This window comes from Trachypithecus francoisi, unplaced genomic scaffold, assembly GCF_009764315.1.
Source record: "Trachypithecus francoisi isolate TF-2019V2 unplaced genomic scaffold, Tfra_2.0 Lachesis_group11, whole genome shotgun sequence".
Taxonomy (NCBI): Eukaryota; Metazoa; Chordata; class Mammalia; order Primates; family Cercopithecidae; genus Trachypithecus; species Trachypithecus francoisi.
The window spans coordinates 28,943,768-28,967,842 of NW_022681456.1; the positions used below are offsets into that span (position 1 = coordinate 28,943,768).

Genomic DNA, 24,075 nt, shown 5'->3' on the forward strand with positions numbered 1-24,075 from the left:
AAAGGATAGTCCATAATTTTCTTCCTTCACTCTACTGATTTAGCAAACACTCACCCAGACTGTTTGCTTTTACAATTATTAGGCAGATTCTATGTATCACCATTATACACAAAAGGAAGACAATGATAAGGGCTTCTGAAGCCTCACTTGTTGTCAGTAGGATGTGTTTCCTACATACCTACCACGTGTGAACTGCAGGGCCAAGGACCTGTCTGCTTTTTTTTTTTTTATAAGCAATGTATGATTTCTTCACACTCTTCAATTTCACTGCAAACAAGAATGTGCTTACATGGCTGGGTGTGTTGAAGAATGTAGGATAATCTACAAAGACGATGATGGGCAGGATGGCGGTGTGGAGAAATAGATAACTGGAAGTTAAAACTGGCTTCTGTGTTTGGCTGTTTAACCTTGACCTTGATGTTAAGTCGGTAGCTTTGCCTATTTAGCCCTCAGTTTCTGCATCTGCAAACGGACTTGGAGGAGCCAACCTCCCTTTCCAATCTCAAATACTATGAAATAGTGCAGGATAGATGAACAATTGTACTAAAGGACGTTCACTGGTAAGACCATGCTCACTTAGAGGGCCAAGGGACGCAGAACCATCCTAGTCTGCTCTGCTCAGCTTCTTGTGAGACCTTGCGGCACAAAAAAGTGCCCAGAGGGCAATGTGTCAATGCATCAGTGAAGTGCATTAGCAGGAAAGGTACTGCAGTGAAACCCTGCTTCCTTGCTACGGAACCTCACGTTTAAAAACTTAATGCCTCCCTTTTCTTTTCCTAAATAAAATCTTGTAAAATGTTAAAAAGTTGAGTGCTGTGACATAAAGAGGGTATAAGGCTTGGCCTACTTGTTCTATAACCTCCCTCTCCAACTCCCACGTATTAATTATCTATTGCTGTGTCAGAAATTACCCCAAAATTCAGAGCATGTTTAACCCATTCCTCGACTTCAGACTGATGTTGGAACCGTGGTGGGTGATGGTCAGGAAGGGCCTTCTGCTATAGCATCTTTCTTTCTAGTCTGGTCTATTTCTGTATATGAAAACTTGATGGACATATTCCTATTACCTAGTATTCTACCAATACTCCAAGCTGAACCCTCCACCCCTACCTCTTCTAAGCTGCTTGTTTTTAAAAGTTTATTAAAAATATAGATATTATCCCTTCATAGTTTAAGGTAGAACCAAATCAAAAAAGATAGATAGATATAGATAGATAGATAGATAGATAGATAGATAGATACTGATAAACAAATGCACAAGTCCTGAGCGACCTTTCAGTCATGGCTGCCCCTTCCTAATCCCATCTGATATTGTTTGGCTGTGTCCCCACCCAAAACTCACCTTAATTGTAGCTCCCATAATTCCCACGTGTTGCGGGAGAGACCTAGTAGAAGATAATTGAATCATGGGGCAGCCTCCCTCATACTGTTCACGTGGCAGTGAATAAGTCTTACGAGGCCTGATGGTTTTATAAGGGTAGACCCCCTTCACTTGGTTCTCATTCTGTCGTCTGCTGCCATGTAAAACGTGCCTTTTGCCTTCTGCCATGATTGTGAGGCCTCCTCAGCCACGTGGAACTGGGAGTCGGTTAAACCTTTTTTCTTTATAAATTACCCAGTCTCGGGTATGTCTTTCTTGGCAGCGTGAAAACAGACTAATACACCATCCTCTGTTCTATCCCTTCATTGGTAACTACTGGCTTCTATTTTATAATCATCATTTTGAATTCTCTTGCTTTCCCTTAGGGTTTTACAGTTTTATCTCTAAACACTGTATTTCTTAGCTTTGTCTGTCTGTGCACATAACGAAATCATATTGCACATACTCCTTTGACTTTTTCACTCAATAGTGTTTCTTAGATCTATTTTGTTATGTCTATTTTGCTGTTAGTCTTGTGTTACATGGACACACCACAACTCATTTGCCCATTCTCATGGTGATGGGTATTTGGGCTGCTTCCAGGTTTTTGGGATTTATTTTGTTCTGCAATTAATGACAGTGTAATGAACACTCCTGTACATGTCTTTAGGTGCGTAGACAGAGCATTTGTGCTGGGTATACACCTAAGTGTGAAACAACTGGGTCATGAGCTATCCACGCCTTTAATTCTACTGGGTAACAACCAATACCATTTTTTGGTTTGGGGGGTTTTTGCTTGCACCTAAATTATGAAAAACTTTATTTTACATTAAGGTATCTGGAAAATGAAACTGCACTGGGGGCAACTGATACATGAGGAATGATCCATGTGTTAAGTATAAAACTCAATTATACAATTATAGAATTACTATTACTAGTATCAGATACTCCAAACTATCAATGTTTAAGTAGAAGACGTGATTTACCACACTAAAAGGTTAGATGTGACATATGACAGAATTTTAAGCCAGCAGCTATAAATGTAGCATCTATGTGTATATTTTAAAAATCAAATATTGGGAAAAAAACAAATATTGAGGAAGAGCTCTGGCCTTAAACAAATCTTACCTGAAATCCAACCAGAAAGCCAGTCGATGATCTTTTAGCAATTTAAATTCATTGTATGAAAAAAAGTATGAATGCTAAGTGAATCCAATGACAAAAAGGGCACTTTTTTTTTTTTTTTGGTTGAAACTACCAAATAAAGTGGTTTTCTTAAAACATGTAAAAAAAACATTTCAAATCATTTTCGAAATGTTTGATATGCTGATCTTCACTGTTTCCCAAAGTGACTGAATAATTTACATCCCCACCAGCAATAATAATAAGTGTTCCAGTTGCTCCACATCTTTGCCAACACTGGATACTGGCACTCTTAGAATCTGCCATACAGTGGGTACATCAGGGCTCTCCACAGAAACAGAACCAATGGATTTTATACATATGTGTGTACATAAAATATGGAAAGAGATTTTTAGGAGGGATTGGCTCATGGGGCCTGAAAAGTCCCACAGTCCCATCTGCAGGCTGGAGGCCCAGGAAAGTGAGTCGTGGAGTTTCAGTCCAAACCTGAAGGCCTGAGACCAGGGAGCCAAGGGTGCAAGTCCTAGTCTGAGTCTAATGTCCCAAGAACCAGAGCAGCAAGGTCTGAGGGCAGGAGAAGACGGATGTCCAAGCTCAACGGCAAAGAACAAATTCACCCTTCTGCCTTTTGTTTGATTCGGGCCTCAAGGATTGGACAATGCCTACCCACACTGGTGAGGGTGACCCTCTTTACTGTCTCCTGATTCAAATCAATGTTAATCTCTTCCAGAAACACCCTCACAGAGACACCCAGGAATATTTTACCAGCTATCTGGGTACGCATAAAATTAACCATCCGGGCTGGGGACAGTGGCTCATGCCTGTAATCCCAGCACTTTGGGAAGCCAAGGCAGGGTGATCACTTGAGCCCAGGAGTTCAAGACTAGCCTGGGCAATAGAGCAAAAAACCCCATCTCCACAGAAACTTAAAAAATTAGCTGGGCATGGTGGTGCATGCCTGTAGTCTCAGCTACCTGGGAGGCTGAGGTAGGAGGATGGCTTGAGCCCAGGAGGTTGGAGGCTGCAGTGAGCTGTCTTCGCGCCACTGCACTCCAGCCTGGGAGACAGAACAAGACCCTGTCTCAAAGAAAAAAAAGTAGCCACTCACAGTGGGTACAAAATGGTCTCTCACTGCAGCTTGATTTGCATTTCACTGCAGTTTAATTTGCATTTCCCCTCACTAGTGAGGCTGACCGTTTTTCTGTTTAGGCCCTTTCTACTTTCATTAATATTTAAATCAATGGTTCCTGACATAACAGGAAGAAATTAAAAGGCTTCCTATATGGCCATCTCTGATAGGTATGGCTCTACCTGTCAATCCAATTACACCAATCTTCTAAGTGCCTCTGTAGTGCCAGACCTTGTGCTAGAAGCTGTGGGGCACACAGAGGTAAAGAACCCTCATTATCTAGTTGGTGGTGACAGATAGACCAGATAGACACACTAGACTCCATGCAGAGTAATTCAAAGAGCTCTAGAGACAATACAGAGAACCCTGGGAGTACAGGTAGAGAACCAGCTGGAAGTTACATAGAGCAGGTGACCTTTGAGGGACATAGAGCAGGTGCAGCCAGGACAGGCAAGGGAAAGTGCAGGCCAGAGCTGCAGGCAACAGGTCCAGGGTCTGGCAGGGGACTATGGGTCTAGTTACAAGCCTTGGGAAAACCTCAAAGGCTTGAGACAGGGAAGTTCAGGCAATAAAAGCCGGGCTCTAGTGTGGAAGTAAACTGGCAGTGGAAAGTCCAGTTAGGAAAGTGTTAGAACATCTAGGAAAGTGTTAGAACATCTCAAGACAAGGTATTTGTTAAGCATGCAGATAGCATTGCTTGATGGCATGTGAAAATGTGAAGTCCCAGGAACTGATACAGCAGACCTAAAAGCTTCCACTTGTCAGAGATGAATGGGAGGCGGCACTGAGAGGTAACTAAGAGGTTGGGCCTTTGAAGTCACAGACCCAACTCTGGCCTCAAAAACATGATGCATTATTAACTGGCTGTGTAATCCTAAGAAAGTGACTCATACTTCTAAGGCTGTTTCTCCATCTATAAATGGGTACAAAAGCACCTTCTCTCTTTTTTTTTTTTTGAGACGGAGTCTTGCTCTGCCGCCCAGGCTGGAGTGCAGTGGCCGGCTCTCAGCTCACTGCAAGCTCCGCCTCCCGGGTTCACGCCATTCTCCTGTCTCAGCCTCCCGAGTAGCTGAGACTACAGGCGCCCGCCTCGTCGCCCGGCTAGTTTTTTGTATTTTTTAGTAGAGACGGGGTTTCACCGTGTTAGCCAGGATGGTCTCGATCTCCTGACCTCGTGATCCGCCCGTCTCGGCCTCCCAAAGTGCTGGGATTACAGGCTTGAGCCACCGCGCCCGGCCACAAAAGCACCTTCTCTAAAAGGATTGTTGTAAGGATTACATCACCCAGGGTGTGTCAAGCACAGTGCCTGCATGTGTTGCAGTAAACACTCATTTAGCTGTTATTATTAGCACACAGCAACTACTTACCACAGAAAGGAAGTACAAACTGGGAAGGTTTTTGGTAAAGATTACATAAAAGAGGAGTTTCTGCTTAAAAAGTGATACCGGCTGGGCGCGGTGGCTCAAGCCTGTAATCCCAGCACTTTGGGAGGCCGAGACGGGCGGATCACGAGGTCAGGAGATCGAGACCATCCTGGCTAACCCGGTGAAACCCCGTCTCTACTAAAAAATACAAAAAACTAGCCGGGCGAGGTGGCGGGCGCCTGTAGTCCCAGCTACTCGGGAGGCTGAGGCAGGAGAATGGCGTAAACCCGGGAGGCGGAGCTTGCAGTGAGCTGAGATCCGGTCACTGCACTCCAGCCTGGGAGACAGCGAGACTCCACCTCAAAAAAAAAAAAAAAAAAAAAAAGTGATACCTAAGAAGATTAAGTGCATGTGAATGTAAAATCTGAACATGGTAATCAACATTTCTGTAAACATTTATTGACCATCTACGTGCCTGATACTGCCAGAAGATAGGAAATGGCAAGGAACTCATCAGTCTCAAATCAGCATAGCATCATTGGAGCCTAGTCAGCAGCTAGTTCTTCAACACAATGTCAGAGGTCTACTCAATACTCTTGGAAAGACTCCCAAGACCATCATTCAGTAAGAAGGCACACATGTGGATATTATTAATGCCTTTTAATGTTTCACATTGCTTTGTATTTTTCAGAAGATTTGTAACAAAAATACATGGAACTTAGTATATATTTCAACAAAATGGGTAAATACAGAATCTGAACAAGACAGGTCTATACGATATAATCCTTCTTGTGGGGATAGAACATTCCACTCCACTAAGAAAAGAGAATCACAACATGATTAGGCCTGACTATCTCATACTGCCTACTGTGCTAATTTCAGACTGGTGGACTTGGAGGAAAAAACAAATTAAAAATAAATAAATAAAACTGAATATGGTCAACTGCCTCAACTGGCCTCTCCTTTTCCCATTTCTTCATAGAGCCAGATGAGACGAGGACGTGAGGCAGAGCCCTGGGGGGACAGTCAGGGGCTCTGCTGCCTAAATGCCAGGCAGATGCACGGGTTCCCTGAGGTGGCCCAGAAATGTACTTGGAAACAACCACTCAGTGCTGTAACTGAGAAATACAAGTAGATAGAGGAGCAGGAATGAAAAAGGAGCTTCAAGAACTGCTGGCAGGAGGCCTGATGTCCACAGCACATGTTTAAAACTCAACTTACAGTTAGAAAAGACAGCTGAAATAGAATCCTCAGCCACTACCTTGACAAACACATAACTGAGGCATTAATACCTCTTTATAATAATGCAAGTTGGAATGCTAACAAAGCATACACACTTCTGCAAAAATTCCACAAGGCACAGTTGTTCATTTAACAGAAAAAGTCAAAACCACTTGGTTTTTAAATGAAAATCCTTCATATCCACCTGTGTCCAAAATAATAATAATAACTTATGATATTAATAACTTCCTTTAAAAAGAAATTACCACAAAAGATTTAAATCATAAGCATGAAAAGACTTATTTTCCTACTAATGTAGTCTTAGAGAGGAATAGATACCTAACACCATTATACGTTGTGTTTTTAGCATAAAGGTAAAGCTACCAGAAAAACTTTTAAACAAGTTACGTGTTTTCCATTGCAAATGATCTCAGCTTGCTTAGACCAACACACAATAAACTAAAGACAGAAAGAGACGTCCTGTTTCTCCCCCATTTCTGGTGTACGTCTGCCTCCATGACACATAATGGTGAGAATCACACTGTACCACCAGATGCCAGGCAATGGCTGCCCAGGGAGCCGTTTCCCTTCCTAAACAGACCTCAACATAATAATCATCCGTGACGGAGCACGCAGAGGCACATTTGGCTACAGTCGATCGCAGATGTACTTGTTTTGGGCATATATGAGAGAAGAAGTCGATCGCAGATATACTTGTTTTGGGCATATATGAGCAGGTCAGTAAAGAACAGTCCATTTCAGCCGCAGGACAGTTCTCTTTCCTGGGACAAGCCTACAAAGCCTCCAAGGGAGCCAAACTATCCCTTCCATGCAACAAGACACCTTGTATGGATACTCTAGCCATGACTTACTTTTGGACAAAAATCAACTGCTAACGTTTTTCATCTCTAATATCATTAAAACCATGGAGAAAAAAGAAAAAAAATCAACATTAGAAAACTTGACAACGAGAATAAGAAAATCCACAAGGAAAGGTCATGCTAAAACTGATTTGACAGTTGTTCCATCACTGCCTACCCCATGGGCTTGAGACTGGTGACTTCATGGATGCATCCCTTCGATGCCCTGCCAAATATCAGCTTCAAGTCTGTCAGTGACCCCAGTGTGATGCTGCCTGCCTTCTATTCACCAACTCCTATCCAAAAGATCCAAGGGGGCCTTGGGCAGTGGTAAGCACAGGATACGTGGGTGCCGAGAGCCCAAGAACCCTCTAGAAAGCTTCGCCTTGGATTTGGGCACGGAAACGAGTCAGTAGTTTGGCGTCTTGGCAACAGCATCCACACTGGGGCTTAACCTCAGCAGCCAGCCTGGAGGATGCTTGCCCCAGAGCGCTTGGTCACAGACAATGTTGTGAATACCTGCAGGGGAAGAGAAAGCACAACATCTTCAGATGCCTGAGCAAATGAGGCAACAGGGAACAGTTCAGATAACGCCTTATGCATTAAAACCATCTTAGGGGACTACCAAAATGAATAAAACAGAGAAGTAGTATGATCGAGGATATTTTCTATTTCTCCAGAGAATAAAAGGGGGAAAACATTTTAAAACCAAGGTGAAAGAGAAAAAAAAATTTAGGTTGTATCTATTAAAGAATTTTGTTAGCATGGGGATGATTAAAACAAATCAGGTACCCCCAGTTGCTTGTCAACCCTCTAAAAGAAATTCACCATAGAATATTTTGGATATAAAGAAGGGTATAAAGTTCCCAGTTAGAGCCCCATGTGTGCCACCCTGATGGCCTTTTCCTCCTTTCCCTCCACCGAGTTGGTGCTTATCATTCCTAGGCATTTCTTCCTGCATTCTCTTGTGTTTTTTTTAAGAAGCTTTACCTACAAACGGCAAGATGATATAGATTCCTCTGTTACCCTGCTTTTTTGTATCCCATATGGATACAAATAGCTAATTCTTCCATTTTTTCACTGAATAGAGTTCAATTCAATCACTACAGTGATAGAACAACACATACAGTCTAGTGTATATAGTGTATATTGTAGTATTTAATTATTCAACTAGTGAATATGAATCACACATTTGGGCTCCTTCTGCTGGCCATCCAAGCTGTTGCCAATGTGCTCTTTGCAATACAATGCTGTGACATTCCAGCACATCTCCTTGCACATAAAGCTGAAGTACAACTGCTGGGTCAGAGGGCAGGTGAAACTTTGGCTTGACTAGATTTTCAAGGTACCTGAACCAACCTATACTCTCATTTGCAGTGACTAACAAGTTCTCCTTGTTTCACATCCTTGCAAACATTTGTGTGACTTGACAGTTTTGGACAATTTTTACTTGTTACTGCTCAAGATTGCCTGTACATAAAAACAAAAACACTTATGAATAAGGGGGAAGACAGTTTTGTGTAAGAGAAGAACAATACTGAGAAAAATCTTGTCTGTTTTAGCTTCAGAGGGTGACAAAGCCTTTACTTCTCAAAAAACTCCAGACCAAATACTAATGGCCACTATCTTTAAAAGTTTTATAATACAAATGCATCAGAAAATATGGATAATTCAGACCCCCCCAAAAAACAATCATTATAAAAAGAAAGAGGCTCATCGTTGTTAGCAAAGATGTGCTAAAATCCTTGAAATAGTTATCCTTTTTTTTTTTTGGAGGCAGAGTCTCACTCTGTCACCCAGGCTGGAGTGCAGTGGCACAATCTTGGCTCACTGCAACCTCTGCCTCCCAGGTCCAAGCAATTCTCCTGCCTCAGTCTCCCGAGTAGCTGAGATTACAGGTGCCTGCCACCATGCCCAGATAATTTTTGGATTTTTAGTAGAGACAGGGTTTCACCAAGTTGACCAGGCTGGTCTCAAACTCCTGACCTCAGGTGATCCACCCGCCTCGGCCTCCCAAAGTGCTGAGATTACAGGCATGAGCCACTGTGCTGGGCCAATGGTTATCCTTTTCATACTCATTATAGAAAAAACATTGACACTGAATTTTGCAACATTTTAATTAGCACTCTTATATGCAATGCTGGTGACATTGTAAACTAGTACAACTTCTTTGGAAAGGCAATAGAATTCTTTTGTTTAAAAAAATGTATGAGTACAGATGAGGACGGGGAAACAATACATGATCATAAAAATAGCTGTATTAGAAAGGGGTATTAAGGGCAATTCAAACATGCTTTCTTTTCCATTTTTAAAATGAGGGAAAAAATGAAGAGCCAAAGAAGACTTTTAAACAAATTCCAGGCTTATCAATTTGCAAGCCTGGGTTCCATTTCTCAGAAACTGATTTAGAAATAGAACTTGTAGGAGATTTGGATACAAAACTAAATCCACCAAAATGAGCTCTTATCTGTTTTTTCTTATACTGATGTTGTTCTTATGTTAAAAAGATGGAGGAAGCCAAACTGCCATCATCGATCAGTCTAAATAAAAAACTGGCCAGGCACCATGGCTCACGTCTGCAATCCCAGCACTTTGGGAGGCCAAGGCAGGAGGACTGCTTGAGCCCAGGAGTTTGAGACCAGTCTGGGCAACATAAGGCAACCCTGTCTCTCTCAAATATATATATATAAGCTGGGAACAGTGGCATGTGCCTGTAGTCCCAGCTACTCAGGAGACTGGGGCAGGAACATTGCTTGAGCCTGAAAGGACAAGGCTGCAGTGAGCGATCACACCACTGCACTCCAGTCTGGGTGTCAAGAACCTGTCTCAAATAAATGAAAAAACCTGCTGAGGTCAACTTTGACAGCTTTCATTCGTACACAACAGTTTTAGAATTTTTATAAAAACATGTATTTTTAAAAAATGAGCAGAAGGGGCAGCCTCCGTGCCCTTCCATCCCAACACACAGGACTCGTACAAGGGTCAGGAACTGCTGGAGGCTTTCCACCTCACATACTTGTGTCTGTCCCCGCCACTTCTAGCCACCGAAGGCTCCCTCACTTTAGAGTGGGATTATACTGACTATTAAATTAAAAACAAGCAAAAAACACCAAAACTTTTAATATTTGACACTAAAATTCGTTTTAAGACATTACAAAGAAGTATTTTCAAATGCTTTCCTCTTGAACTATTGTTTTTCTCCTCTACAAGTGAATTTGATTTGTTGAAATTACTACTCAAAATGATGTGTAATCCGTTTCCTACTCAATGACTGCGGCTCAGGTGTTCAGAATAAATGACCACCAACTCCATCTCACACTGAATAAGGCAAATGCATTGCTAATACCCCAGGCGCTGAGAATCCCTCTCACACAGGACTTCAGTCAAAATAAGAGTAGCCTCTCCTCTTACAGCAATTCCAGAATTCTAGTAATTCCCTTTGCAAATTACTTTGCTAAGGAATTTGTCAACTTTTGTAAGTAATTACTCCTCAGAGTCAAAGATTGCTCTCAACTGCCCAGGATTTTTACCAAAGTGAGTCACTGTGCCAGCCTACCACAGCTGGCCGTGGAGCTGCGGCTATTTTTGAGCACTCACTTTAAAGCAGTACTCAGGACTGGTTTAAAAATTATTATTATTTCTAATTAATCCACTGGACTAACACTTGTGAAATTCACTGACAATGTACTGGGGAAATGAAATTTTAAAAGGCATGTAAAATTAACACACCATTGTTTATTATTAGATCAGTCACTGTCAAATTATTGTTAAAATTTCTAAACTTTCTTCTTCGTTTCTATCCTCCTCTCATTATGGACTAATAACAAACATTCTGTGGACCACATCTGAACAGCATTCCCTACAGGATATGTCTGGATGATAAAAACAGTGGGTCCAGTAGCAAATCCAATTACTATCCAAGTCAGAACCCAGCATTTGGCAGAGAAAAGAGTTCCTTCTATGAACCCCTAACACCAAGTTTCACTCTTCCTAGATCAAGAAGCTTTAAAACAAACAAACAAACAAACAAAAACTTCCCTGGGATAAATGCCCAGTAAGTAGTGGGATTGCTGGATCATATGGTAGCTCTACTTGTAGTTTTTTGAGGAACCTCCATACTGTTGTCCACAGTGACTGTGCTAGCTTACTCACAGAAGTAAAAAGAACAGAGATTACTAGAGGCTGGGAAGAGTTGGGAGAAGCAGATAGGGAGAGATTTGTTAAAGGATATAAAATTATAGCCAGATAGGAGGAATATGTTGTATAGCAGCTTAGGATAACTACAGTTAAACAATAATGCATACTTTCAAATAGCTAGAAGAAAGGACATGGAATGTTCAACACAAAGAAATGGTCAGTGAAATAGGCTAATTACCCTAATCTGATTACTATAAACTCTGTGTTTCAAAATATCACTATGTACCCCATAAATATGTACAATTATTGTGTCAGTTAAAAATAATTTTTAAAAATGTCCATAACTAGGAGTTTAAAGCCTTTGGTTTTTCAAAATCCAGTATCAAAGCAAGCAGTTCATAACCAGGGTTTACAAAAAAAAAAAAAATGACTGGAGCTTTTTCACAATATATATCCCTCTCCAACCCCCATTAAAAATACTGTCATGACAACCTTTCAGTTCAGCCACATCTTCTCCCCTTGCAAGCCACAGCCACATCTTCTATAATATCCTGGGGAAAAAAGCAGCTAACAGATGCAGCTATTCAGCATCTATTAAATGCCAGGAACTCTCCTACACACTTTACAGATTGCATTTTAATCAACCCTACAGTTAGATATTCTCTTATTTTGTTTTATGTATTTATTTATTTTCAGACAGAGTCTCGCTCCAGGCTGGAAGGCAGTATTGTAATCTCGGCTCACTGCAACCTCCACCTCCCGGATTCAAGCAACTCTCATGCCTCAGCCTCCCGAGTAGCTGGGACTACAGGTATGTACCACCGCACCAGGCCATTTTTGTATCTTTAGTAGAGACAAGGTTTTGCCATATTGGCCAGGCTGGTCTCGAACTCCTGATCTCAGATGATTTGCCCACCTTGGCCTCCTAAATTGCTGGGATTACAGGTGTGAGCCACTGAGCCAGGCCATTTTACTCTTTTTTTTTTTTTCAGACAGGGTCTCGCTGTAGCCCAGGCTGGAGTGCAGTGGCATGATCTTGGCTCAGTACAACCTCTGCCTCCTGGGTTCAAGTGATTCTTGTGCCTCAAGTCTCCCACATAGCTGGAATTATAGGCGTATGCCACCATGCACAGTTAATTTTTTGTTATTTTTGGTAGAGATGCGGTTTTGCTATGTGGTCAGCCTGGTCTCAAACTCTGGGCTTCAAGTGATCCACTCGCCTCAGGCTCCCAAAGTGCTGGGATTATAGGAGTCAGCCACCACGCCTGGCCTCTTATTTTATTTAATGTGGAAACAAAGCTTCTGAAAACCTGGGTGGTATGCCCAGGTCTCATTGAGAGGAATTTGCTGAGTGAGATTACAACCCTGGTTTGTGTGTCTCCACTACATTTGTGCTGCCACCGAGAATCATTTCCATTTTAAATTCTATGCCAAAGATGGTAGGACAGTCTGAGGAGATGCAGTATCACCTGCACAGTGTGGTGCTTTGGGGTCTGGACTGCCTGGGTTTGAATCCCAGCTCGGCCATGACCAGGCTGGGTAACCATGGGCAAGTTACTCAACCTCTTCGTTCTTGGTTTCCTCATCTGTCAAACAGATACACTACCCCATCCACCGCATGGGGTGCTTATAAGGACTAAGTTAGTCAACAGGCAGGGACACAGTACTCAGCACACAGTAGGCCCTCATACACATTAGTGGTCTCATCATCACTGTCACGAGTCTGCTCTTGCTATTACTTCCTGCTGTAGGACACAAACCTGAGTGGTCTTCAGCTCTCCCTCTTCCCATTCCCAGCCAGTTGGCAAGTACTATCAACTCTACCCTGAAATACAACAGTGTCACTCCATTTCCACTGCCACGCCTCCGGCCACTATCATCTACCTCACCAGCCACATAACTGGATCTGCCACTCCACTTGCCCACTCAGTCCAGCTTCCATGGTGTAGCTGGAGGAATGTTTCCGAACAATGTACCTAACCATGTTACTCCCTGCTTTAGACCTTTTGGCTGAATCACAATGCCCCAAAGGCAGTCAAAATACCCTTCCTTAGTTTACAAGACCATCACTTACCCACCTGTTTCTCTAGCATATATATATAAAAAATAAATAGGCCGGGCGCGGTGGCTCAAGCCTGTAATCCCAGCACTTTGGGAGGCCGAGACGGGTGGATCACGAGGTCAAGAGATCGAGAACATCCTGGCTAACACGGTGAAACCCCGTCTCTACTAAAAAATACAAAAAACTAGCCGGGCGAGGTGGCGGGCGCCTGTAGTCCCAGCTACTCGGGAGGCTGAGGCAGGAGAATGGCGTAAATCCGGGTGGCGGAGCTTGCAGTGAGCCGAGATCGCGCCACTGCACTCCAGCCTGGGTGACAGAGCAAGACTCCGTCTCAAAAAAAAAAAAAAAAAATATATATATATATATTTTTTTTTTTTTTAACTCTCTAAGCTCTTTAAGCTATGGCAATACTGAGAGTCTTTTTCAGTTCCTTGAATGAGCCATCCTTTTTCCCACACAGGCCTTTTGTACAGTGTTCTCTCACTAGCTAACATCCACACATTCTTCTAGTCTTAGGTAAGAACTCCCTCCAGAATCATCCTGCCCCAACATCCTGTGATATTGTGAAATGATGAGAAATACATATTTGGTCTTCCATCCTGTCCCTGATTCCTGGCAAGGGAGCTTCAAAAACCCAGGAATTTCCTGAATGACACTAGTGAGATGAGCATCTTTTGCTATTCATAATGAGCCCCTTTCAACCACACCTGAGCTTATGCTAATGATGTGACTCTTGGTGGGGCCCTAGATAGCTTCAAGATGATGGCTGGTTGCCAGAGGAACCAACCATGTCATCAGAGGTAGAATTTTTAGCCCCAGTTCTGGTCCCCTCCATATGGGGAGGGAGCAAGAGATTGGGTACTTACCAATGGTCAATGATTAATCAATCATGCCTACATAATGGGACCTCTATAAATATCCCTAAATGAGGGGTTTGGAGAACTTCCAGGTTGGTGAATATCGAGGTGCTGGGAAGGTGTCACACCTAGAGAGGACATGAAAGCTCTGTTGTCCCCTGCCTCCCCATAATCACCTTGCCCTGTGTATCTCTTCCATTGGGCTGTTCCTGAGTTGCAACCTTTATAATAAACAAGTAAATACAAGTAAAGTTTATTCCTGAGTTCTGTGAGCCGTGGGAATCCCTTGACTTTATAGCTGGTAGGTCAGAAGTATAGGAGTCCTGGGCTTGACACTGGCCTCTGCAGTGGTGGCAGTCTTACGGGAATGAGCCCTTGTAGGATCTGATGCTAACTCCAGGCAGCTGGTATCAGAATTGAGTTATGTTATAGGTCACCCAGTTGGTGTCTAGAAAGCTGGAGAACCGGTTGTTCGTGTGAGCAAAACCCCCACACATCTGGGTCAGAAGTGCTCTGTGAGTAAAAAAAACAGATCACAAGAATCCCTGAGCCAAAGACCACAAAGGTGGCACCCCGGTGCCTCCAGCACTTTAGATCTACCCTGATCCTAGGACCTGTCAGACGGAACTGTTAACTGGCACATCACCCAGCTGTCTCCTCTCCTCCTAAGCTTATCTCAAATCCCTGCTGTGTCCCCAGTGTCCAGCACGGCACTGTGCACACAGCTTGACAACTGTGTTCACAGAGTGCGATTTCACCCAATTTTTTATCTTGTTTATCAGTCAATAGCTTGGGGAAAACAAAAATATCAGAGTCCTATCAAAGCATCAGAAAACTCAGCCTCTGAGCTTCAACAACATAAGAGGACCAACAGATGGAGATGCACAGCCCGAAATGTGCCAGGCATACTAAGGAGAACAGACCTTTGGCTGACCTCCCCACAGCCATGGGCTTTAGGAGACGTCCTGCATCCTCACTGCATCCTTCTGCCCAGCTGGCAGTCACCCTGCCAGATGCTGCTGTGCACGCTGCTGCTGGATTGCAGCACAACAGCCTCCTGAGGGGGTCAGAGGCCAGCACACAGCAGTTTTTCTTTCAACAAGCCCACTGAGAGCTGAATTCAGACAAAAAATTAGACACTCATATACAAAAGACAATAAAACTGTCTTTTCTTTCATCCCTATCAAAAATGGTTGTTGAAGCTTGTGAGTATTTTGAAACGGCATCTACATTTTTAAATACACTCACTATTGTAGGTTGAATTGTGTCCCCATAACCCCAAAAGGCATGATCAAGTCCTAACCCCCAGTATTTGTGACTCTGGAAATAGGGTCTTTGCAGATGTAATCAAGTGAAAATGAGATCATGTTGGATTAGAGTGGACCCTAATCCAATGACTGGAGTTTCTTTATAAGAAAGAGGAGGGAAATTTGGACACAGACACACAGGGGATAAGCCTATGTGAAGAGGGAGGCAGAGATTAAAGTGATACATCTGCAAGCTAAGGAACGCCAAGGATTGCCATTGCTACCAGAAGGCAGAGGAAGAGGCAAGGGAGGATTCTTCCCTAGTGCCTTTGGAGGGAGCTTGGCCCTGCTGACATCTTGAGTTTGGACTTCTAGCCTCCAGAACTGAGAGAGAGAAAATGTCTACTATTTTTAAGCCACCCAGTTTGTGGTATTTTGTTACAGTAGCCCTGGGAAACTAATGTACTCAAGAAAGCAAAGTTAATTGGCTCCTTCCCAACACAGGCAGTTTGAGTCATTACACCATATAAAAGATCAATCACACATTAATCAAGACTTCAGTTTTTATATTTTTTGAAGCTTAATTCTATTTCCATCACAAAAACAGAAGCTTTCTATAAATGAAAGAAATAAATGATGCTCTAATCTCTCAACATGTTAGTATTTTAGGCTTATATCCCAGCCAGGTACCTATTAATAGAGGAAGATTCTTGATCACAGAGAAGACAAAGCAAAAGAAAGCTAAAACGTTTTTCCAGGTCTTAAGGCTGACATTCCGCATACTTAGCAATGAGTTCAGTTGTACAAAGGCAATCATGAACAGAGAGCAACCAGTCATGGAGCTGCTGAATGAAATCTGGCAAGAACGTGCGTGCGTGTGTGCGTGTGCGTGTGTGTGTGCAAGTGCAATATACACCCTGGAAGCCACTGTGTGTGTGTGTGTGTGTGTGTGTGCGCGCAAGTGCAATATACACCCTGGAAGCCACTGGCTACAACAGATAATCACTGCAATTTTCAACTCCATATATAAACTGGTATAGTATGACATGCCTCCTCCCACATCTTCCGAAGTTCTCCAATATAAACACATTTTTGGCTTACCATTCCTATGCAGTTAGGTATTACAATATTTAACTCTTGGATGATAACTGGCAGCGAAGAAACACTGACACCCAGAGGCCTAGACTGGTCAATTTCTAGTTCTACTGTCATTTGATCTTTGGAAAGCATCATTTTCAAATCTCATTCACTGATACTGTAAGCTGAAGAGGCAGACAGTATCAATTAGCCTCAAGATAGCTGTGGAATAACTAAGATGGAAGCTCTTCCATTATTAACTGATTGCCATGAAAATAATTTAGAAGATATGATAAATAAAATATTTAAGGCACAGCTCTATAACTCACTCTCATAATTTTTACCACTTAATGATATGACAGAAGCCTCCAGCTCATACAATGAGCAATCAATATTGAAATATGAAAACTAATTTTTAGAGACAAGGCCCTCTTTCGAGGAATCATTATCAAACTCAGGGTCCTAGATCTGCCACGTATAAGCTGGGTGGTGTACATTTTTAAACTGTAGAAGTATAGATGACCCACCTCTGCACAGACAGGGTGGATTCCAATTGTGCTGTCCAGCTGCTTTTTGGTCAGTCCACATTTGAGTGCAGCTGCAAAGCCTTGTGTAACTTCTCCAGCATTTGGACCCAGTACGTGAAAGCCCACAACACGTTCCTAAGGTTAAAAAAAAAAACAATAATGCAATTAAGCTGATTTTTCTCCCCTTCTCTTCCTACACAGCCTTAGAGCATTTCTCCAGTCTATTTCTTAAAAATGTAACTCAAAAATGAGCAGAGACTTTTTTTTTTTGAGATGGAGTATCGCTCTTGTTGCCCAGGCAGGAGTGCAATGGCAATGGTGTGATCTCCGCTCACTGCAACCTCCGCCTCCTGGATTCAAGCGATTCTCCTGCCTCAGCCTCAGCTGGGACCCTATGGGCACACGCCACCACGCCCGCCTAATTTTTTTGTATTTTTAGTAGAGACGCATTTTGCCATGTTGGCCATGCTGGTCTCGAGCGCCTGATCTCAGGTGATCCACCCACCTCGGCCTCCCAAAGTGCTGGGATTATAGGTGTGAGCCACTGCACCTGGAAAAATGGCCAGAGACTTTAATGACTGCTACTAGCAGCTATTTAGCCTAAAGACTCCCCAACATGAACCAAAACAGAGAGTATGATGTTCACTTCAAGCAGGAATGAAGGGACAAGAAACAGCTACAAGTGATTACTCATTTTATGAGAAAAAATACAAAAGGCAAAAATACAAAAATTAGCTGGGCGTGGTGGTGCGTGCCTGTAATCCCAGCTACTCAGGAGGCTGAGGCAGGAGAATCGCTTGACCCAGGGAGTCAGAGGTTGCAATGAGCCAAGATCACGCCACAGCACTCCAGCCTGGCAACATAATGAGACTCCATCTCAAATAAAAAAACATAGATAAGAAAAAGAAAACTATATATACAATTGTTTTTTATGTTAGCTGTGTAGCTCTTTATGGGTTATTCTAGTATATTCATTTGAATCTTTTTTGCAGAGGATTCAGGAATTTTTCTAAAACCCTTGGTTCTACCAAAAAACCAACCTGTAACTGTCCTACTGCCTAAAGCAGTAGTTTCCAAATAGGACACATGGCTTAATTATATTCCAATTTCAAGATTAAAACAATATCAGAGTTTACTAGGCTTTTAACATATAGGTTCTTTAACATCATTTATACTTTTACTGAGGTCATTTCTTTAAAAAGTGTCAGCTAAGTTAAAAAGATCAGTTTTCTTAAGAGTCAATACACTACTTAAAGAGAATGTGTGTATATGTATACCTGTGTCCCAGGTTACAATGTGTGGCAGCAGTCAAAAAACTTTAAAAATATAAATTATCCAATCCCTCATTTCATACATATGGAAAAAAACCCTGTGAGGTATAAAGTTTGCTCACAGGCTTTCACAGGTGTCTGCTAAAAAAGTACTGTAATAGGCCGGGCACAGTGGCTCATGCCTATAATCCCAGCACTTTGGGAGACCAAGGCAGGCAGATCACCTGAGGTCAGGAGATTGAGACCAGCCTGGCCAACATGGTGAAACCCCATTTCTACTAAAAATACAAAATAGCTGGGCGTGGTGGTGGGTGCCTGTAATCCCAGCTACTTCGGAGACTGAGGCAGGAGGATCGCTTGAACCTGGGAGGCGGAGATTGCAGCGAACCGAGATCCCACCACTGCAGTCCAGCCCGGGCAACAGAGTGAGACTGCATCTCAAAAAAAAAAAAAAAGAAGTACTGTAATGTATTGCATATTGTACTCTTACACATATACACCCTGACAATTGGGGGTTTAGGGTATGAATAAAGTATATCTGTGGGAAGAACTACTAAGAAGCACTTAAAATACCTTAGATTTACATGTAAGAACACCAGACTAGTGTTACATGTAGCAGCAGGCAATCAAATCTTAGAACTCAATTAAGGGCTCTTTCTCAGTAGTGCCAGCTGCTGAGAATCAAATGTGCGTTGCTCCTGTTCTTTTTTGTTATTAATTATATTTAGATAGTCTATGACTTTATTGTTCCTCTTCTATAAACACAAACACAGACAATTCTCAAGTTGTGCCTTTGGTTCCTTCACTCAGTAAGTTTTGGCTCCTGTTGACTAAGTGCAGGGCTCTGTGCCAGTGAAGATGATGAGGGAGCAGGCAGTACAGCCAAGGTCCTTGCTGGCCGCTGATACCTGTTACCTGAGACAAGTGGCAGGCGAAATACTGAAGGAATGCCATCTGCACCATGTGACCAACTAAGCTATATATTAAAAACTAAAGCCGGGTGTGGTGGCCCACACCTGTAATTCCAGCACTTTGGAAGGCCGAGGCAGGCGGATTACAAGGTCAGGTGTTCAAGACCAGCCTGGCCAACATGGTGAAACCCTGTCTCTACTAAAAAAATACAAAAATTAGCCGGTGTGGTGGTGCGAGTCTGTAATCCCAGTTAGTCGGGAGGCTGAGGCAGGAGAATCGCTTGAACCTGAGAGGCAGAGGTTGCAGTGAGCCAAGACAGCGCCATTGCACTCCAGGCTGGGCGACAGAGCAAGACTCCATCTCAAAAAAAAAAAAAAAAAGAAAAGAAAAGAAAAACTAAATAAAATTATTGGAAATGATTGAGAATTGCACTTACATTGTCTTTAGTATTACAGATTATTTTTGCATAACATTTGTTGTTATCTCTTGATGGAATCGTCCATTCCAATGGCCAAAAGTAACTATGGTAAACCTAAAAAGATAAAAAAGCAAAATTTAGACCCATTATTTTAAACAGTAAGTCTGTCAAACATACCTGGTGCAAGACAGTGGAGACTCTTTAGTAAGTAGACTTTCATTAATAAAATTCATGGAATAGGAATCTGGTCAAAAGGTAAATGACTTTACACTCCTTGCTGTCAAGCACTTTTGCTATATAAGCTCAGCCTTTAATTATGTATCTCAACCTCAAAAGAGTACACCCTAACTAATAACAAAAAAGAGTGAGGGAATGACAGAAATAAGCCATTTAATTACCTGCTGTCTTACACTGAAAACACACACATATACAGACCTCAATACTATCTTGTTACCCAATGTGAATGACAACTTGGGCAAAAAACAAGTAAGGTGCCAGGATCAATTATGGTAATTATCTAGTTCTCTTGCTAAATGCTTCCAAAAGACATTTCCTCCTTTGGCATTGTTCACTAAAAGCAGTGAAGGAAGGAGACAGGGAAGGAATGAAGGAAGGAGGAAGGGAGGGAGGAAGGAAGGTTGGAAGGATAGCATCCTTACTGATGTAATTCCTGGTTGACTAAATGGATTTTTTTTCTCCTCCAGCTGCTACCCTCAGTTCAAAACATGATTCGCTACCTTTTATGACCAAATTGACTATGAAGACATAAGAAGTGTTCTTCCATGTTGTGATAAATTATATAATTTTAAAAATAAACATGGGTTACAAAATTTAATGTAACCCATTAAATTAATGGTGAGCCAAGATTGGGCCGTTTCACTCCAGCCTGGGCAATAGGCTTTTATATAAAAAAAAATTGACTTGTTCACAAACCTGGTCTTTCAGAAGGTTTTATTGGAACTTGTCCCCAAAATGATTTAAAATAGCAGTTCTTCTGGGTGGCATTATTTGTGTATATAGAAATAGTGTGTTTCACGTGCATTTTCCTTGACTCCATGATAAAATGTGAGCAGAAAAGTTAGTACAAATTAGAGGATAATGCTAGAGACAAATAGTACTAATGGAGCAGTGGAAATGTTAATTTTTATTTTTTCTTTTCATTTTCCTATAATTAATCAAGAGAAATCAATAAATGTGATTTTTAAAATTAAAAGGAAATATGATTGGGCCAACTGACAGAATTAGAAAATGAAAGTTAAATCAGATAAAAATTATTACACCAATACTAAATTTCCTAAAAGTGGTAACTACACTATGGTTACATAAGAAAATGCCCTCATTCACAGAAATACACAATAAAGTATTTAGGGGTAAAAGAGCATTCAACTTACTCTCAAATGATTCACAGAAACACACACATACACAGAGAATGAGAAACTACTAAAAGTGTATAAAATAAATTGGCACAATGTTAGTAATATACGAATCTGGATAATGGGTATATGGAAATTCTTTGTACTATTTTTCAACTCTTCTGTATACGTTAAAATTCTGAAGAAAAAAAAGTAGTGATATAACATAGGAGAAAAGAGGAAAAGAACTCACCTCAATATTTTCTTCCCCAAACTTCTCCACAGCTTTCTCCTCAGAAAGGCCACAAGCACCATATTCCAAAGGAGTAAATACAGTGGTTGGAACATTTTCATAGTCACACTGTTTAAAAATGGAGGTAAGGAGTTATAATAAGGCAAAGTTCTAACTTAAAAAAAGAAAGGTACACTTCAAGACAGTTCAAAATTGACAAAGGAAATAAGAGTAATAAATTTCTACCAAAAGTATGTGAAGTCTCAATCCCAGATATTCTACTACATTGAGAACCATTAACTTATTTGAAAAGTTTAGTAAAAGTGTGAAGTCTAGTAAGACTATGAGAAAAAGATTCATGCAGCTTCTCTATCCATCAAATAACTGATGTTATCAACAATGACACACTTTCTTTCCCCTTAATAAAGCAGCCAAAAATAATACTGGTGTACCCAAATCTGATAGTCTTGTATTATCAGTGATAAAAAATTAAAAGATTTATTTAAAACATCAATTAGGTAATACATATTAACAGCTATAAAACATTTTATCCTTTTGGCCCAATAATCCCACCTATAGAAATCTATAATAAGATTACAGATATAATTTAACATATAGATGATCTATTACTATATTTTACTATAATATACAATACTAACATAGTAATAGTCTGATATACAGAAAAGGCTACATGTATTAATTGAACATTGCTGTAATACTCAATAGTGGGAATACTGGAATAGCTTAAAAATCCCAATTAGGGCCGGGCATGGTGGCTCATGCCTGTAATCCCAGCACTTTGGGAGGCTGAGGCGGGTGGATCACCTGAGATCAGGAGTTCGAGACCAGCCTGTCCAACATGGTGAAATGCCATCTCTACTAAAAATAACAAAAATTAGCTGGGCATAGTGGCAGGTGCCTGTAATCCCAGCTACTTGGGAGGCTGAGGCAGGAGAATCGCTTGAACCTGGGAGGAGGAGGTTGCAGTGAGCCGAGATCGCACCATTGCACTCCAGCCTGGGGGACAAGAGTGAGACTTCATCTCAAAAAAAAAAGTAAAAAAAAAAAAAAATCCCAATCAGAAAGTGATTCTATAGTTCATACTCTTAATGTAAAACTGCACTATGCAGCCATTAAAATGGTAAAGAAAACCATGAGGGAAAAAAGGTTAACTCTTAGGACTATTTTCAAAGCATACTGTACGATGTTAATAGGTACAGAGGACAAGAGGATTCCATAGTCAAATGAACTTGTAAAGAGCTGGATTAAGCAAATAAATGAGTTCCTCTATCAGGTTTCTCAGAACCTTTAATATGCTGCTGTGAATTGTGAAAAAATATATTACGTAAATGCCAAGGGTTTATAATGCCATCTGGTAAAAGCCTAGCGGTTATACACAGAGGTGATCCAAAGTAACATTCTGCGTTTAAAATAAGAGAAGTGCAATTCTCACTCTCTAAAACAGGGAGATAAAATCTTTAAAACATGCTCGCCTCTAGAAACAATAAATATAATCAATTTTCTCTAAAAAAAATACATAGACCCTTGGAATTCTAATTTAAAAGTAAAGGCAGACAATCACTTACACCACAATGGTATATCAGGGACTAGATTCACCCTCCTGCTTTAAACAACTAGAAAACCAGACAAGGATGGAGCAACACTTTTTAAGACACTGACCAAGAGGCAGTGCAAGCCTGTGATCCCGGAGGGAAGGGAAACAAATGAGATGAGTCCTGTGACTGCTCCAGCTTACTGCTCAGAGGCAGTTTCTAAGCCTCAGTACAGGGAGGGAGAGCTCAAACAGAGCCCAGGGTCTTTCTTGTAAGCCAAGGTGGTTTCAAGTTGCAAGTCAGAAAACCAAAGCGGATGGAATTGCATGTGTAAAGAGAGTTCCTGAGGTCTACAGAGGTCTTCTAGATTATGGCTGAGACATACAATAGTATGTCCAAGGAAACAAAAAGACTCATGAATTTCTGTTTTTTTGGAGACAAAAAACTCTGATGCCCAGGTTGGACTGCAGTGGCATGATCACAGCTCACTGCAGCCTTGACCTCCCAAGTTCAGTTTATTCTTCCACCTCAGCCCTCTGAGTAGCTGGGACTAGAGGCACACGCCACCTCACCCATCTCATTTTTTGTATATTTTGTAGAGATAGGGTTTCGCCATGTTGCCCAGCCTGGTTTCAAATTCCTGGGCAAGTGATCCTCCTGCCTCAGCCTCCCAATGTGCTGGGTTACAGGTGTGAGCCATTGTGCCCAGCCATATCTTACTTTAAAGCACAACTCCATTCAATGATTTAGCGTTTTTTTTTTTTTAAGGAAACCACTGAGATATGAATTTAAGAATAAATTAAATGCATCCAATCTCAAGCTATACTGAGATACCCGATACGCAACAACTGCAACAATGCACACAAGATGTAATTCAAAGAGGCAGTCTTGTTAAATTTATTCTAAATTTTCTAAATAGTAATATGAACCAACTGCTATTCCCTAAATAATCAATCTGGCATTCAATGTCTTCACCCTCAATCCATTAATTCAAAATACGAGATTTTATTATATTACTTCCCAAGTAACCCCAGGTCACAAATTTTGCTAGCATCACTCTTTGAGGTTCCCATTACTGTAACCAACTGAAACCATGATAAGGAAAATGGGTAACGCCAACATTATTTACAACTAATGTTTCTGGAATCCTTTTTAAAAAACAGCTGTCTTTATTCTTTTCTGGCCATCTAGTCCCATGAAACATACTGAAGAGTTTTTTTTTTTTTTTTTTTTTTTTGAGGCAGAGTCTCGCTCTGTCGCCCGGACTGGAGTGCAGTGGCCGGATCTCAGCTCACTGCAAGCTCCGCCTCCTGGGTTTACGCCATTCTCCTGCCTCAGCCTCCCTAGTAGCTG

General features: G+C 41.5%; 1 protein-coding gene across 10 annotated transcripts in view; it reads right to left on the reverse strand.

Annotated features, from left to right (window-relative positions):
* Positions 1-5,641: 5,641 nt before the first annotated feature.
* TXNRD1 (thioredoxin reductase 1) overlaps positions 5,642-24,075 on the reverse strand; it is a 136,922-nt gene continuing 118,488 nt past the window's right edge. For 9 of the 10 annotated variants that reach the window (XM_033220823.1, XM_033220833.1, XM_033220826.1 and 6 more), the window contains 4 exons: positions 21,191-21,298; positions 19,604-19,699; positions 16,985-17,119; positions 5,642-7,596 (listed from right to left, as the gene is read on the reverse strand). In XM_033220823.1, the coding sequence (XP_033076714.1) occupies positions 7,534-7,596; positions 16,985-17,119; positions 19,604-19,699; positions 21,191-21,298 (402 nt within the window). In that variant the 3' untranslated portion in view covers positions 5,642-7,533. The remainder of the gene's footprint in view (positions 7,597-16,984; positions 17,120-19,603; positions 19,700-21,190; positions 21,299-24,075) is intronic. The other variant, XM_033220828.1, reaches the window with a different exon arrangement.